This window comes from Leptodactylus fuscus, chromosome 7, assembly GCF_031893055.1.
Source record: "Leptodactylus fuscus isolate aLepFus1 chromosome 7, aLepFus1.hap2, whole genome shotgun sequence".
Taxonomy (NCBI): domain Eukaryota; kingdom Metazoa; phylum Chordata; class Amphibia; order Anura; family Leptodactylidae; genus Leptodactylus; species Leptodactylus fuscus.
Window position 1 is genome coordinate 26609650 of NC_134271.1, and position 18362 is coordinate 26628011.

Below are 18362 nucleotides of genomic sequence, written 5' to 3' on the forward strand. Positions count from 1 at the left end.
TTAGTGCTCAACAGAGACCCCGGGCCTAGACACCAAACAAGACAAAGAGTCATGGAAATAACACCCGACAACCGCCAATATCCAAGACAAAACCCCCCAAAGAGGCCTATCAAGAAAAAGCCAACCAGAGCAACCCAGAACACCGACATAGAGACAATAAAGAGAATAGAGAGACTGGAGTCCGCAGTCACTACAATGACCACAACAATGACACACACGAACCAATACCTGGCCACACTGCTATCAACCAAAAATCCAACCCGTCCTCTGCAGGACAGCTCATTACAAGGTTTACACACCGAAGATGGCACCACTAACTATCAGTAGTTGGAACATACAAGGGCTGAACGCCTCAGCCTTTGGATCTAAACCAAAAGATCCAGACTTCATAGACAGACTAAAAAACATAGACATCCAAATCCTCCTAGAGACATGGACCCGGGCAGAAGACGAGTCCCTAACGCCCATGGGCTACAAGGAATTCTCCGTGCCCGCCCAGAAAAATAAGACCACCAAACATGGCCGCCACTCAGGAGGCATACTAATATGGTTTAAGGAGGAGCTCAAAGAACACGTAAAAGCTACCAAACGTGGAACCAATCACATATGGATAAAAATAAGCAGCTCCATCCTCAGCGGCCAGCAAGACATTTATCTCTGTGCAGTATATATGCCCCCACCAGGGTCCCCCTACCATGACCCCGACACTTACGAGGGTCCTACAAAGGGAAGCCGCCCAATTCCAACCCAAAGGCAGAGTACTAATATGCGGAGACCTGAATGCAAGGACAGGCACAGAGATAGACTACCTGCCCCCTGACGACAACCCACATATGCACGGTAGTGAGATCCACCACCCAGAACCCACACAGACAAGAAGAAACAGCCATGACAGAATTGTCAACAAGAGTGGGAGACAACTGCTGAACATGTGCCGAAGCTTAGGACTGTACATAATAAACGGACGTATCACAGGTGACACCATAGGACGCTTCACACTAAACTCTCAAGTGGGCAACAGCGTGGTGGACTATGCCATTACAGACGCAGACCTGTCAGACATTGAAGACTTCACAATCGCACCCGACTCCCAGCTATCAGACCACAACCAGATCCTACTATACATGAGAACCATGAACAAAACACCCACACATGAGCCCCAACAGTCCGGCCTCTACAACCTACCAAGACATTTCACATGGGCCAACCACCAGGCCATAGAATATACCAACGCAACCAACCGACCCGAAATCAAGACACTGCTCACAAACTTCCATACAAACACCTATCAGCCAGACCAACAGGGAGTCACCAGAGCTGTGAAGGATCTCAAGTACATCCTACAGACCACAGCAGAACTAGCAGGCCTAAAACGAACCAAACCAATAAGACAAACCAACAAACAGTCCCAAAAATGGTTCGACAGCGACTGTAGAGCACTACGCCATACCCTAAGAACAGCCTCCAACCAAAAACACAGGGACCCCAACAACAAGAAGGTGAGGGAAGCCTACAACAATCTATGCAAGCAATACAAGGGCACCCTCAGAGAGAAGAAACAGAGGTAACTCTCCCACAAAATAGAGCAACTAGAGGACTCCCTCCAGGACAGCTCATTCTGGGAGACCTGGCACCATATGGGCACAAAGCCCAAGAAAAACTCTCTCCACATCCAAAATGGCAATATCTGGCTCAACTACTTCAGAGGTCTCTACAAAAACATCCCAGAAGAAGAACTAACCCCAGAACAGCAACAGATAATCACCAAACTGAGGAACATGGAGAAAGTTATCAAAGACTTCCAGAACCCTCTGGACTCACCAATCACCATAAAAGATATACAGGAAAGAATTGCCCTGCTGAAAGGCAAAAAGGCCAGTGGCCCTGACGGCATCCTACCAGAGATGATCAAATACAGCCCTCCAGCAATACACGCGGCACTGGCAAAGCTATTCACCCTCGTGCTCAATGCTGGACACTTCCCCGAAGACTGGAACAAAGGCCTCATAACCCCCATCTACAAGAATGGGGACCAATATGACCCCAACAACTACAGAGGGATCTGTGTCAGCAGCACGCTGGGGAAACTGTTCAACATCATCATCAACAACAGAATCCTCACCTTCCTCACACAACATGGGGTCCTCAGCAAGAGCCAAGCAGGGTTCATGCCAAACCACCGCACCACAGACCATATCTACACCCTGCACAGCCTCATCAAGACGCACGTCCACAACACCAGAAGAGGCAAGATATTTGCCTGCTTCGTAGATTTTAAGAAGGCGTTCGACTCAGTATGGCACCCAGGCCTGCTCCTAAAACTCCTAGAGAGTGGAATAGGAGGAAGAACGTACGACGTCATCAAGAGCTCCTACACCGGAAACCAGTGCAGTATGAAGGTGAATGGGAAAAGGACAGCATACTTCCAACAGGCCCGAGGGGTCAGACAAGGTTGTAGCCTGAGCCCAACGCTCTTCAACATCTATATCAATGAACTGGCTACAGCCCTGGAGGCCTCACCAACCCCAGGCCTCACCCTGAACGACCGGGAGGTGAAGTTCCTGCTATACGCTGATGACCTCCTACTCCTGGCCCCCACCGAGAAAGACCTCCAAGAAAGCCTGTCAGTGCTGGAAAAATTCAGCACCACATGGGCCCTACCCATCAACCAGAAGAAGACCAAAGTCATGGTATTTCAGAAGAAAGGCCACAATAAAGCCCCCACCCCACAATTCACACTGAACGGCTCCACACTGGAGAAAACCAACAGCTACACCTACCTGGGGCTGGAGCTCAGCCAATCAGGAAGCTTCAAAGCAGCAATAGAAACCCTGAAAGCAAAAGCCTGCAGAACCTTCTACGCCATCACAAGACAACTGTACCACCTCAAACCACCGGTCAGGGTCTGGCTGAAGATATTTGACGCAGTCATCTCCCCGATCCTTCTCTATGGCAGCGAGGTTTGGGGCCCAGCCACCTACCCAGACCAGTCAAAGTGGGATTCCAGCCCAACAGAGAACTTCCACCTGGAGTTCTGCAAATACCTGCTCCATGTCCATCGCAACACCTCCAACATGGCCTGCAGGGCAGAGCTAGGCAGACTCCCCCTACGGCTCACCATACAGAAGAGGGCGCTAGCTTTCCAGGCACATATCCAGGGGAGCAAGCCTGACTCCTACCACCACCAAGCATGGCTAAGCCATCAGAGCAAACCAGACACCCACCAACCAAACAGACAACCACCAAACCAAAAACACCAACAGATGATAACCAAGGCGGAAATAAAGGCGACCACAGAGGCAAAAAGAGAGCGGTACATTGAAGAATGGAGAAACGAAATAAATAACTCCAAGAAACTCACCGTGTACCAATCCCTACAAAGAGACTACACCATGGCCACCTACCTGGAGAGAATACACCACCCCAAGCACAGACAGACCCTGAGCCGGTACAGACTGAGCGCCCACAACCTTGAGATAGAGACGGGGCGATACAGGCAGACGTACAAGCCACGGGAGAACAGACTGTGCCAGCACTGTGACCAGGGGGCCCTAAAAGACGAGACCCACTTCCTGCTACACCGCACCAAATACTCAGCTGTGAGGGCCGTCTTCTACCAAAGACTCTCTGCCCACATCCCAGACTTGATATCTGCAGACGAGAAGAGGAAACTCTACATTCTACTGGGAGAAGAAGAGGCCACTGTGGAGATCGCTGCTCAATACGTGTCCAGCTGTCACCAAATAAGAGGAATATGAGACTCCACGGACTGTTATATTTATCCCAATACACCCGCCCCACCCCACCCCCACCTCCCCATATAGCGGTCACCAACGAAGAGGAAGATGAGACTCCACGGACTGTTATACCCCAAACCCCCCCCCCCCTCATACCCACCACTCACCCGCCCGAATCCAACCCCCCCCCCCCCCCCCCGCACTTTACTAGCTTTGGCAATGCCAAATATCTATTCGGACGTGCCAATAAAGCTTTTTTTTATTTGATTTGATTGCAGGGTGGGGCGCATATATATATGCGCGCACATATCAAATCAAAAAAGCTTTATTGGCATGTCCGAATAGATATTTGGCATTGCCAAAGCTAGTAAATTGTGTGTGTGTGGGGGGGAGTTGGATTCGGGTGGGGCGGGTGGTTTGGGGTATAACAGTCTGTGGAGTCTCATCTTCCTCTTCGTTGGTGACCGCTATATGGGGAGGTGGGGTTGGGGGTGGGGCGGGTGTATCGGGATAAATATAACAGTCCGTGGAGTCTCATCTTCCTCTTCGTTGGTGACCGCTATATGGGGAGGTGGGATGGGGCGGGGCGGTTGGTTTGGGGTATAACAGTCCGTGGAGTCTCATCTTCCTCTTCGTTGGTGACCGCTATATGGGGAAGTGGGTGGGGCGGGTGTATTGGGATAAATATAACAGTCCGTGGAATCTCATCTTCCTCTTATTTGGTGACAGCTGGACACGTATTGGGCAGCGATCTCCACAGTGGCCTCTTCTTCTCCCAGTAGGATGTAGAGTTTCCTCTTCTCATCTGCAGATATGAAGTCTGGGATGTGGGCAGAGAGTCTTTGGTAGAAGACGGCCCTCACAGCTGAGTATTTGGTGCAGTGTAGCAGGAAGTGGGTCTCGTCTCGTATATATGTGCGCGCATATACAGGGTGGGGCACATACATGTGTGTGTGTGCACATATATATGCGCGCACATATATTTGCGTATATATGTGTGCGCATATACAGGGTGGGGCGCATATATATGCGCGCGCACACACACATATGCGCCCCATCCTGTATATGCGTGCACATATATATGCGCGCACATATATATGCGTACATATGTGCGCGCATATACAGGGTGGGGCACATATATGTGTGTGTGTGCGCACATATATATGCGTGTATATATGTGCGCGCATATACAGGGTGGGGCACATATATGTGTGTGTGTGTGTGTGTGTGAGCACATATATATGCGTGTATATATGTGCGCGCATATACAGGGTGGGGCGCATATATGTGTGTGTGCGCACACATATATATGGGCGCACATATTTATGCGCGCTTTAAAATAAAACCCTAAAAAAGAATATGATCTACTTACGCATCGTGCACGCTGGGCGGGCATTCAGGGTGTGTCTTCTTCTTCATCCACGCCTCTTCTTCCTCGATGTCCTCCGGTCCCGTCCTCCTCTGGCGCTCGCGAACTGACACTGATATAAAAAAAATGGCCTGGGCGCATGCGGCTTCTACTACAGCTACTGCGCAGGCGCCCAGGCCATTTTTTTTTATCAGTGTCAGTTCGCGAGCGCTGGAGGAGGACAGGACCCGAGGACATCGGAGGAAGAAGAGGCATGGGTGAAGAAGACGGCACACCCAGAATGCCCGCCCAGCGTGCACGATGCGTAAGTAGATCATATTCTTTTTTAGAGTTTTATTTTAAAACGGGGGGGGGGGGGGTAGTTGAATATAACATTTACGGTGCCTGAATAGCCTTTTTAAAGGCTATTCACGCATATGTGGGGCTCTATCAGCATGATTTTGCTGATAGAGCCCCTTTAAGAAGCTTATCAGGTTTGTCCGTAGGTTCCACTTGCAGTCCTGTGGTTGGTCGTGGCATCCTGGAGACTAGCGACTTTCTGTTGCTCATCGTTTACAGTGTTACTCTCCTCTCCGACTTCTTTCTTCCAGGTGATGGTGTCTTCTGGCCATCCTCCATTGCAGAGGAGTTATTGTGATTATGCACTTGGATGTCCTCTGGCTGCAAGCTACCTCCTGGATGGTCATTCTGACAGCTGGTGGATTACCTTGGCCCTTTTTCGCTGATTTTGCTGGCTCTTCGGCAAGAAAAGGTCCTGCCTCATGCCTTCTCTGCACATGGCATTCCTGGGAATGTTGCTCGGTATGCTCCTGGTCAAGTTTTTCTCCTCCTCGAGTCCAAGATTATGGCTCCCTGATCCGGTGTGCCCCACCTCTGAGGATTCCTTTGTGCTCTCTTCGCTTCTGCCTGCAAGTCCTGGGGACAGTAGTCTTGACCTTCAAGGCTCTCGCTTTGGCTCAGTACCTTACGAGTCAGCCTGTCTATCCTGCCTCCTCCCTGGGTTCACCAAGAGTTTCTTTGTTGGCTTTCCTCTCCAGGACTCCCTCAGGGAAATTTCTTACCCCCCTCCTTTAGCAGGTTATCTCTTGATGCCAGTCTCCTGGCTGGGGAGCAGTCTTTGGTTCTTTGACAGTTCAGGGTCTGCAGTCCATAGCAGGGCTCTCTTCCAGATCTACCTCTGGAACTTTCTAGTCCTGTCTCATTGGACCTCTGTCCTCCAAATGCGTCCGGTCAGTGTCTAGACCGGCGGTTCCTCCACGGACGCCTATTTGAACCTTCTGATTAGCTCAAGCACACCATACGGCCCTCTAGATGCTTCTCACTCTATTGTTCCACTCCATCTAGCGTCAGCAGCATTTCTCGGCATGGATGTTTAAGACGAAGGTCTAAAATGCCTTGGCTTTCGGAATCTGTTGTCTAGATCATGCACTGGTCCCGTAAACCATAGTTATTCAAGGTCTACCATTGCACGTGGAAGTCCTTAGCACGCTGGTGTAAGAGTACCAACTGTTATCCGCTCTCCTTCTATCTTCCCAGGATCCTGTTTTTTCTCCAGTCCGGTCTGGACCACGGTCTTGGTCTTTCTTCTCTTGATGGACAGGTCTCTACCCTCTCTGTTCCTTCCTTGGATCCTGGCCTTCAGGCTTCAAGTGATGACTTTCCTTCAGAGAGTGGCTCCCCCCTTCCAGCCTCTGCAGGATATCCCTCTTTGCCTTCTTGTCGTGGAAGGTCTTTTTCCTGGTGGCCATTACCTCCATCCACAGGATCTCTGAGCTGGCTGTTCTGTCCGGCAGCATCCCTTTCTGGTTACCCACAGGGACAAGGTTGTCCCTTGTTCACCTCTTTCCTTTCTGCCAGGTGGTTTCCTCCTTTCACATCTACTAGGACATAGTACCCTTTTCATCATTCGGATGCTTTGTTGTCCCTGAGAGCCCTCAATGGGCCTGCCTGCTTCCAAGGCTTCCGTCTCCCCATGGTCTGCGATCAAGGAGGCTTATCGGTTTAAAGGTAGGCCTCTGCCCTTCCGTGTGTATCGGTATTCGGTATCAGGTTTCTGTCATCCAAGAGTTCATGGCTACCACATGAGCCTGCATTCACACTTTTTTTTTTTTTAAGTCTTCCCAGATCAGTTCTGTGGCCTCTGCAACACAGATTGGGCCATAAGGTTCTGCAAGCAGCGGTTGTTCGCATGGCCATGTATTTCCCACCCTCTGGGACTGCTTTTGGACATCCCATGGTACTGTATCCGCCAGTGAAATAAGTGAGAAAATTGGGATTTTTGTACTCGCTTTAAAATCCTTTTCTTGTATTCACTGGGGAACACTTCTTTCTTGTTTTTTCCTGCCCAAGATGTTTTGATTCTTTTTTGGGTGCAGGACATGTTGGTGGTTGTTGGTTCTGTGCTGTTTTTTGTGTCTTTCTCCTACTGCTGAGTTACACACTGACTAGCACAGTGTCTGTGAGAAGGATATAGCCCAGAGGAGGAGCCGGCAGCTTTTTTATTCTCCTAGTTTCAACCTCATAGAGGCCAGGTCTATACCCCATGGTGCTGTGCCCCCCGGTAAATACAACGAGAAAAGGATTTTACAATGAGTACAAAAATGTCATTATTCTGTATGACGAATGCTGTAGCAGGAATAAAAAATCTAAATGGCTGAACCAGTTTTTTTCACCTCCCATAAACTAATGAATAAAAACTGTTCAAAACATCAGTCAATCCACAATACCACAATAAAAAAAAAAGAAAAACAACTAGAACTTGCCCTGCAGAATAAAAAAAAAAAGATGCCTTATGCAGCTTCATACATTCATACAATTAAAAAAAAGTGTTGAGGTGTCAGAATATGGCGAATTAAGGAAATCTTTTTATTTTTTCTAAGTTGGGGATTTTTGAAAAAGGTAAAACATAACAAAAGCTATAAAAATTTGTGATCGTACTGACCTGCAGAATACAGGCGACACGTCATTTTAGCTGAACTGTGAATGCCATAAAAAGGAGAACAAGGCACATATGAAGAGAAAACAGTTATCATAGAGTAATAACGTCACCAGCGGTAATCCAGATATCAACTTTGATTGGTTGTATAATTGGGCCCAACCATTCCGCTGCAAAAACAAAACCTAAGAAAATGGCGCAAATTCATTCTTTTTAAAATTCCATCTCGTGCTGTTTTTTTTTTTCCAGCTTCCCATGTACTTTGCAAGGATTTGAAATAGTGAATAAGCTCCCAAAGACGGCGGCAGGTAGGGAATAAAGGCCCTTACATGACACAATTTTTGCTTTGGGAGGCAGTCTGGACCTGAGACACTCCCAATGACTAAAGTTTTGTTTCCCAGGTGTGAGAGAGTGAAGGGTGTGGTCTGGGAAGACAGGTATGTCCCAGCCAGGCAGCTAAAGGGTGTTTGGTAAAGATTCACACCAGGGAGGTCAGCTGGGTAATCAGGCCTGATAATAGTCTGTGTGGGAAGACTAGGAGGGTGGCACCACACTGATAGAGTTGAACTGTCCAGACCGGACCTCCAAAGCAGGTACTGTGCCACCCGTTGTTGTTGCCAAGGTGGGAGACTGGTAGTCAGTCTCCCGTATAGTCAGGGAAAAGTTTCCTTATGTTTAAGTTAGTCTTTCAGCCAAGAAGGAGTTTGTTTTTGTTTATCCTGTGGCATTGCAAAAGCAGTGTATGCGCTACATGTGAATAAAGCCTGAACTTGTGTGCAATCCAGTGTCCGTTTTTTGGCTTGGCTGCTTTTTTTTTTATCCTATGGAGTTTTTTTCCCCGGTACTTACTGCTCCATTGACACAGGAAACAAAAAATATTATGCGTCCAACTTGCAAGTCAAGTACTAGGGCAATATTTCAGAACACTCTCTTCTCAGTATTTATGATTATATCCATAGGATATACCGTAAACACCTGACTGATGCAGGTCTTACCTCTAGGACATAAGATGGTGGCTTCGTCTGTGCTCACAAGTGAATTAAGAGGGGTCATGCGCAGGCATGAGGGGTTAGAAGACTGAAAATAATCCTAGCTGATTGCTTGGACATAAGTGTATAGAGAGATGTATTTACACAGGCACTATCCATTAATTTGCGGGCACAGACATTGCTCCCTTCTCAAAAACGATGTGGTTCCCAGACCCCCACATATATCAGGTATTTATGGCACATACTATAGGTACAGCCCTTTAAGGTCAACATTTTTGGACTTCATATCAGCAATGTATTTTGTTTTCTGACCACATTCATGACCCCAGTAGAAGACAAAACTAGGATCCTTGCCGACCCCAAAAGATGTGTCTCAATTTATATTACTGAATTTTCTATTTTTTTTTTCACCATATTACCGTCTCTCTTTTTTAAATAAAATAACATTTTCCCCAAAAAAAATTGGAATTACAAATAATTTAAAAATTTGTTGGTGGAAGATCAAAAAATAATATTAATAACTTTGTAAATTACATTATACAAAATGTACAAGTTATACAATTTTTTTTAAAAAAGTTTTTTGGGTACTAAGTCATTTTAAAGTCATCTCATGTTGATTTTCCATATTCGGTCATGAAAGTGTTTTCTCTTCTTTGACAAGGGCTATGACATCATTCATAATGTCAAAAAGAAAATTTTGGCAAGTTGGCTCATACAGTGCTTTAATAATCCATGACTTTTCACCTTTAGAGACGTCTATACTCCGTGTCATAGTACCTAATTCATCTTTACTTGAAGCATTTTTCAGCACTTCCTTAACCCTATGGACATTTCTGTTATGGTCCAGGGCTGCCAGTTGCGTGCGTGCTACCATAGAGTCCACAAAGAAATGTAATGACTTTGGACGATACTTAAGGCAAGTGGTACGATAGATCTCTAACTCTCCTGCGTGACATAGGAAAGACAATTCTTTTAAGTCCTTTAGCAGATTGGAGTTTTCAACAATTTTTTTCAGTTCTTCATGGGCAGCCGAACCTTCCTCCAACCAGTTTGTATTGTTCACCACTTCTTTAGGGAGCGGAGGATGATGACACGCTTTGCAGTCACTATCACTGTCCCACCTGTGAACATTGGCGACATGCTGAATAACCGATTTCCATTTCTGGATCAATAAATCAGGGTTATTACAACATGTGCAAGAGCTCCACCAAATATGGTTTTTGATGGCCTCCACCCACTGATATAGGATTTCACAGTCTTTATGTTTGGCTGCCATTAAAACCTCATTGCCAATTGATTTGGATAAATGCCACAGATCAAATTTATGTGCAATACCTGGATACTCGTCCTTAAGAATTTCTTGAATAGCAATACTTCGGTCAGTGACGACCATCTTCACTTTGGCATTCATAGTCTGGAGTTCACCCATTGCCTTCTGAAATCCTACTTTTTCTAGCCCTTCCAATGTCACTTGTGGAGTAACCGGCTCCACCGATAATGAACAGATTTTTTTACTAGCCACGTCCATCAAGGAGTATATAGAATACTTAGCAGAAAATCCAGGATTGTCCAATTGTCGATCTCCTGCCAAGCAAAGTGGTCTTTCCTGGACACTTCGTATGACGGCCTTTTGTTCCTCCCTCCAGTGATGTCTAATGGCCGGATACAGGTACATAGATTGATGTCTGTAATAGGAAGCTTTGTCTATGGATTTCACATTCAGCAATTTAAACATATGTTGGGATTTCACAAAACTAGAACCACTACATAGCACTGCGGCCGATAACAGAACATTTCCCAATGGTTCATATCCATGTCTTGGCTGGCTTTCCCACAGTAAACTTGTATGACCAGACCTGCATCGAACTTCTATTGACAAATAGGATCCAATGGTTTCCTTTCTGTATTGTGTAAGTGGCGACGTACATTTGCTTTTGGACATACACGGGATCATCATTATCAGTTTTTTGAGACAGGACTCAAAAACAATATACTTTTCTTCTTCTACAGGATTCTCCACTGGTGAATCCAAGTCCTGGAAGACCTGCTTTACGTCATCTTCATCTTCTCCCTCACTTGGCACTAAGAATGATTCATCCTCATCCTCACTCAGTTCATTGACATAGAACGAGGAGTCACTTGGGTCTTCTGGTTCCTCATCAGTCTGAATGGCCGATGTTTCCCATGAGGTTGGAGATACTGGTTTATTTGGTATGGACGAAATCTTTTCAATTTTTAGATGCTGTGATACGAAGTCAATGATATTTTGTGAAGGCGTAGAAATTGGACTTTGATCCACTTCTGTTTTTACATTGGGTTCTACTTTCAGATTACTGCTGTCCAATCCTGGTGCTGTGAAAGAACCTTTAAAATCTGTTGGGGATAGAAGGTCTTCAGTTTCTTTTTTAACATGGTTTTCAAGTTTTATATCTGAAGAGATAGATAGATCCACTTCAGGGTCCGAAAAGATCTCAACTTTAACAAGATCCAGATGAACAGATTCCACGTCATCGCATGGGTCACTGTCATCGTCACTTGACGTGGAGGCGCTGCAGTCACTAAATCCTACGTCTTCTGGACTAACAGGAGAAACAGTTAAATCTGAGCTCTTGGTTTGTTTGCTTGAAACTAACAAGTTACACATAATTTTACGATGTTTTGTATATATTTTAGTCTGTGTACGCGCATTTCTTCTCCTATACATTGGGTCAGTGGCAATGCAACAACTTCTTCTATTTGTGGAATAATCAGTGTTCACACCTTTGTCAACCATTAAAGGCTTCAGAAACAGCCGGCTACCTGAAGATGGCTGAATCAATGGTGCACTGCTTGCTACAAAATAATGTTTTGCTGTACTATCAGATGGTTGGTTTATACAAGGGCTCGGTAAAATAATGGGATTAGGAGAGAATTTTCTTTTCTTTGATGCAGGCTCAGAACCAGGGATTAGAGTTTGTGGCGTAGGTGTCTTGAGAGGAGAATGGACAACAGATGTACACGGTGGGTTCTGTGTCAAACCAGATGTGGGTGGCGTCTGTGTTACTGCTGGCACAGTTCCAGAAATTGGAAGGACTGTCATGGGGCATGGCTTTGATTTACCAATGACGGTTAAAGGAATATTGACTGGTGGAGTAGTCGGAGGTTTAGAGTTAGACTTGTCAAATCCAGAGGTAGAGATCACTGCACTTGATGCCGAGGATAAGGATATTATCAGACCAGAAGGTTTGGTGGAAGATGGAAGTTTGTTGCTTGAAGATGTAGCTTCTGACCTGAGCTGGGTATCCAAAGGCAAGTCAGGATTTCTCGTAAGAGAAGACGGTTTCTGCACAAATATCACAGAGGCTGATGTATTAGGTGTTAACTGTTCCTGCTTACCACCACGGGGTGATGCTATAAATTCAGAAATTGCAGATGACTGCTGACTAACAGAAGGCAAAGCAGAATACATTTGCGTGGCCTCACATCTAGAGTTTGCAGTCGGTTGAGTATTTACTGATGATCTAACGCCACGTGCTTGAAAAAAAACACCTTGAGGAACCACAGGAACTAAAGTCATTTGCTTAATGGTGGGTTGTGAGAGTAGCTTAGGATGAACAATCTGCAATGCACGTCCTGTATCCGACCAAGATGATTTCCGGTTCTCGATAGGTGGAGCAGAAGGGATGAGTTGCTCAGTAGAAGAGATAGATGTTCCCGGCAATGGCGGAAGATTTGTAGATACTGGAAATGTTGATGGCGCTGTAGCAGGCTTTATGATATTAAATATAGTTGGAACCGCATTCTTTTTTAAAGTCTTCCGATAACCATCATAGTGGTAACAGTCATGTGTGAAGTGTAAAGAACACATCCTATACGCGTCATTTACTTTTCCCAGAAATACTTTCACAACCATATTGTCAATGTCGGAGCCATATTGTCCTGTCTGTTGCAGCCATTGCTTGATTTTTTCAGGTTCTCTTGGAAAACTATGAAGGATTATGGAAGGACATGACTTCTTCCTTGCACGAACACAGCCGCGCACAATGCAGTTTGGCATGATGAAACGCCTACATAATAAAAAAAAAATATATAGGTAAAACTTCCCGTATTAATATTTCTATATATTTACATAGAACAGAAATGTGTATTCACTGGTTTCCACAATTTTGGATTTTGCTAACATTTGAACTCTTCTTTCTCTTCTATTTTTTGCATACTAGTTTATATAGGTATATAAGTACTGTATTTTCCGGACTATAAGACGCATTTTTTTCTACCAAATTTGGGAGGAAAATGGGGTGCCTGTTATAGTCCGAATGTGGACTGTTTTGGCAAGGGAATGGGGAGCAGAGGAGCAGGATCCCAGCATTGTCTCAGTCCTGCTGTCGCAGGAGAAAGTCGATGTGCGGGCCCTAGGAGAGAGGACAGGGTGTCCCAGTAAACCCATCCCAGGATCCGCCGTGCTATTACAGCAGATGCCAGGTCTGTAAAAATGATGGCGGCCGCTCTGCTGCAGAGCAAACTAGGTCTCCGTTGTAATGTACAGCGGTGACACCAAAGCTAATGCCTGCGATCAGAATCCAAGCTGATTGTGGGCATTACTACTTACACCTCCACACCTTCTCTTTCGCCCCCAAAGTGTAAAAATTTTTCCCGAGGCCGGTCCCCACCAGCCCCATACCTCTAGAGCTGCAGGCTGCAATAGTAATGTACAGAATCTCCCATAGAGTACAATACACTTGTATTGCAGTGTATGGGACTTGCAATCAAATAATTGCAGGTTCAAGCCTCCCCCCCCAGGGGTGGGCTTATAAAATACTAAAAAAAATGTTTTTAAATAAAACATAAAAAAATAAAAATAAATAAAAGTTCTGAATCCCCCCTTTCCCTAGAATAGATATAAAAGTAGACAATTACTGTGAAATACATACGCATTAAGTATCCCTGTGTAAGAAAATGCCTGGTCTACAAACTTTAAAAATATTTTTCCCGTACGGTGAACGTCGTACCAGGAAAGAAAATAAATAGCGCCGAACTGCTGTTTTTTTTCGCTGTTTCAACTCTGATTTGAATAAAAATTGACCTAAGCAATAGACATTCCCCAAAATGGTATAACAAAAAATACATCTGACGCTGGGTTCACACTAACGCCCGGAGTTTGTTCTGAGCGGAAAGCTGTCAGACCGGGTCCGGCCGTGTGCGGCAGTGAGCGTTTTATGCTCTCCGTCGTGAAACCGTTTTTTTTAAACCGGACACAGAGTACTGCATGTCTGACTTTGTGTCCGATTTAAAAAAAAACGGTTTCGCGGTGGAGAGCATAAAACGCTCACCGGCGCTCACGGCCGGACATCTTTCAAACCCATTCAAATGAATGGGTATGAAAGAGTCCTGCAGGTTTCCGTCTCCTGCTCTGTTTTGTGCAGGAAACGGAAACCTGCATGAACGGATATCGGGCGCAGATGTGAACGAGCCCTGACCCTGCCAAAAAAAGACACCCTATGCATCCCTGTACAGCTGCAGGACCACCTGTCAATGTGGTCTTCCAGCTGTAGCAAAATTGCAACTCCCATATTTTAAATACTTTACCATTTTTTTCTTCAAAAGTTTTTCTCTATTTTCCTCCTCTAAAATCTGGGTGCATCTTATAGTCCGGTGCGTCTTACAGTCCTAAAAATATGGTAATTGTATATTTATGAACTGTGAAGGTGTGAACCTAGAGGGCGCTGTAGAGCGACCACAAACAGGGTTAAAAAGGACCCTGACCACACCCATGAGAGAGAAAGGGGCTCAACTCCAGAGAGAGTGCACACAGCAGGAGAGTGCTGCTGGTGGCCTGTAGGAGCAGTTGGACTGGACCAGTTAGAGACAGACAGGAGGTCTGTCCCAAGATTCCAGATTCCAGAAAGGACTTTGAGCCAGACTGGTGAGAAGAAACCTCAGAGTATCTTGCCCCAATAGACTAGTGGGGGTTCAAGAAGTGAGATAGTACTCTGTGTGTGGGCTAGGCTGTTTGTTGTTTTTGCACCCGTTTAAGCTGAATAAAGCCTCTTATTTTGGTTTACATTACCCGATCTGCTGTTTATTTGGCATCCAGCGCCACCAACACCTCTGTAAATCCAGGAAAACCGCTTACCTTTGATGCTACATTACCCCCAATTGTCACAGTACCTAATAAAGTTTTCAGATCTATAGTTTACTTCTTTCACTTCACCATGAGAGTTATAAAGGGAGACAACGTACAGTATATAAGAAAAAGAAAACACAGACACTCAAAGACTAGAGATGAGCGAGTACTGTTGGGATCAGCCGATCCGAACAGAACGCACCATAGAAATGAATGGATTCACCTGGTACTTCCGCTTTGATGCCGGCCGGCCGCTTAACCCCCCGCGTGCCGGCTACGTCCAGTCATTTCTATGCGTGTGTGCTGTTCGGATCGGCTGATCTGAACAGTACTCGCTCATCTCTATCAAAGACCACTTAACTGCGTGAAATAAACCCTGCTGGGAAATTCAGATCCCGCTCGCTCTCTGTATTATCCCTTACTAACACATCTACAGGACTGAGGAGAATTGTCTGACCAGTGGGGGTCTGACCGCAAAGGAAAAGTAGTCTACAAGTACCCTATGTGAATAAAGTAGTGGTGTCTACGCTTCATCATTCTGGATACCGCCTAAAAATAAATAGAGGTAGCTGAGCTTACACACCACTTCTCTATTTGAATGAGACCCTTGCAGACCCCCCCCCCCCCCCCATGCTCTGTGTGTGGGTCCTGCAGACAGGAGATAAGGGATTAGCTCAGTGTTATCTGTGCTGCAGTCCCAATGCTCAGGCTGTTACCATCAGACTTATTCATTGGGGCACTGATAGGAGACCAATAAAGTTGGTCAGCCATCATCCAACCCCATAAAATTGTACAGTCAGCATCCACAGCATGGTGGGGGCTCCTCTGTCACTCCAGCAACCCTTTGCAATGTGATCACAGGGGTTATGCCGCTGCAGGATGACATCAGTGACCCCAGTTTTCTCCCAGTGACAGGACATAGCCATTGGTAGAAAGGTGGATTGCATTACTGTAGGAGTATACTTAGCAGCAGTCACCTCACATACAATAAAGTGAAATAGAATAGACTATACAGTATAACACCCCTGTAGATAACACCACTGATCTATCATTACATCCGCTACTGACAATAAGTGATGTCACGGCTTATCTACTCCGTCTCCCTGCATGTAGCAGGTCTAGAAAACCCTTCCATAGACCCAATGAGTCTGGTTCAGTCTATTTATGCCTATGGCCATGACCGTGCTGTAAAGCAGATCACTAAATGCTGTTCACAGAGCAGAAGAAGCAGCTCGGGCAAGATGGCCGCCTCATCAGGTACGGAAAACAGAATAAAATTAAAGTAATACAAAAAATAAAAGTAATACAATATAATATTATATACACACACACATATATATATATATATATATGTAATAACTAGAGATGAGCGAACAGTGAAATGTTCGAGATTCGATTCAAGTAGCCGCTCAATATTCGACTGTTTGATCGAACATCGAACCCCATTATAGTCTATGGGGAATAAATACTCGTTTAGGGGGAAACCATTATTCGACTCAGGGGGGTCACCAAGTCCACTATGACACCCCAGGGAATGATGCCAACACCCTGGAATGCAACTGGGACAGCAGGGGAAGCATGTCTGGGGGCATCTAATAAGCCCAAGAACCTGTACTACGTCGGGATCCCAGAGAGCTGGGTGAGTGACATTCCCACCTAAATAAAGGTAATCCCTAGCTAACCCTGCCTGTAGATTTATCCAATCCACTATATTAAATCCACTCTTCGTATAAATTGGAGGTCACCTGAATTAGCCAGACAATTACTTTTTCCGATTTTTTTTCGATGCCTCCGTTGTCGTAGTTCCTGTCCCACCTCCCCTGAGCAGTTATTGGTGCAAATAAAAGCGCCAGGGAAGGTGGGAGGGGAATCGAATTTTTAGTGAGTTTTCCTCCTGGTGTTCGACTCCAATCGAACAGCCTGATATCCGATCGAACATGTACTCGATCGAACGCTGTGCGCTCATCTCTAGTAATAACTAAATTCCCTCTCAGCACTTACTGATGTCTTGCTCCTTGGCAGGCTACGCTCTCTCCTCACTCTCTCCTGACAGACTTGTGTTCCTCAGTGTTGCTCCAGTGTACAGAGCAGGGCTACCCCGCCCTTCTGAGACAATACGTCACCTTCCACGCCCCTTCTGGGTCACGTGAGCAGTCACCCTCGCCTTCAGGCTTTGATAGGTATCTGAGGAAGTGACTGCTCAAGTGACCAAGAGGGGCGGGGAGCTCAGTGAAATGTGACGTATTGTCTCAGATGGGAGGGGGGAAGCGCTCCTGTGTGCACAGCCTGAGGCCACTGTTATCTGTAACATGTCTTCCTGTCAAAGAGAGTTATGTAACAGCTCACACCACAGCCCTGCTCTCCTGACACCAAGTATGTGAGAGTATGCATGTATATATATATATACACTGCTCAAAAAATAAAGGAGACACTCTAATGACACCTCCTAGATCTGAATGAATAAAATATTCTCATTGAATACTTTTGTTCTGCAAAACGTTGAATGTGATGACAACAAAACCACACAAAAATCATCAATGGTAATCAAATTTATTAACCAATGGAGGCCTGGAATTGGAGTCCCCCCCAAAAAAAATTTAAAGTGGTAAAACACACTACTGAGGGATCTCCTCCAAGACTTGGACTAAAGCATCTGCCAACTCCTGGACAGTCTGTGGTGCAACGTGACGTTGGTGGATGGAGCGAGACATGATGTCCCAGATGTGCTCAATTGGATTCAGGTCTGCAGAACGGGCGGGCCAGTCCATAGCTTCAATGCCCTCATCTTGCAGGAACTGCTGACACACTCCAGCCACATGAGGTCTGGCATTGTCCTGCATTAAGGGTGCATTCACACTACGTATACGGCAGCTTATTCTGAACGTAAAACACATTCAGAATAAGCGGCGTATAAAGCAGTTCCATTAATTTCTATGGGAGCCGGCATACGAGCGCTCCCCATAGAAATGAATGGGCTGCTTTTTTCACTACGAGCACTCCCATTGAAGTGAATGGGAAGTGCCCACGTGTACGGCTCGGCATGAGCAGAGCTAGCCGTACACGCCAGCACATCCCATTCACTTCAATGGGAGCGCTCGTAGTGAAAAAAGCAGCCCATTCATTTCTATGGGGAGCGCTCGTATGCTGGCTCCCAGAGAAATGAATGGAACTGCTTTATACGCCGCTGATTCTGAACGTGTTTTACGTTCAAAATAAGTTGCCGTATACG

The 18362-nt window shown here is 45.8% G+C and overlaps 1 protein-coding gene across 1 annotated transcript; it reads right to left on the reverse strand.

The window, feature by feature from the left end:
- Positions 1-9530: 9530 nt before the first annotated feature.
- Positions 9531-17213, reverse strand: LOC142213205 (uncharacterized). The gene is made up of 2 exons (XM_075281462.1): positions 17135-17213; positions 9531-13076 (listed from the first exon to the last, which is right to left on the reverse strand). Exon 2 carries the CDS (start codon positions 13064-13066, stop codon positions 9662-9664), a length of 3405 nt encoding a protein of 1134 aa, XP_075137563.1. The 5' UTR covers positions 13067-13076; positions 17135-17213; the 3' UTR covers positions 9531-9661.
- Between the last annotated feature and the right edge of the window lie 1149 nt (positions 17214-18362).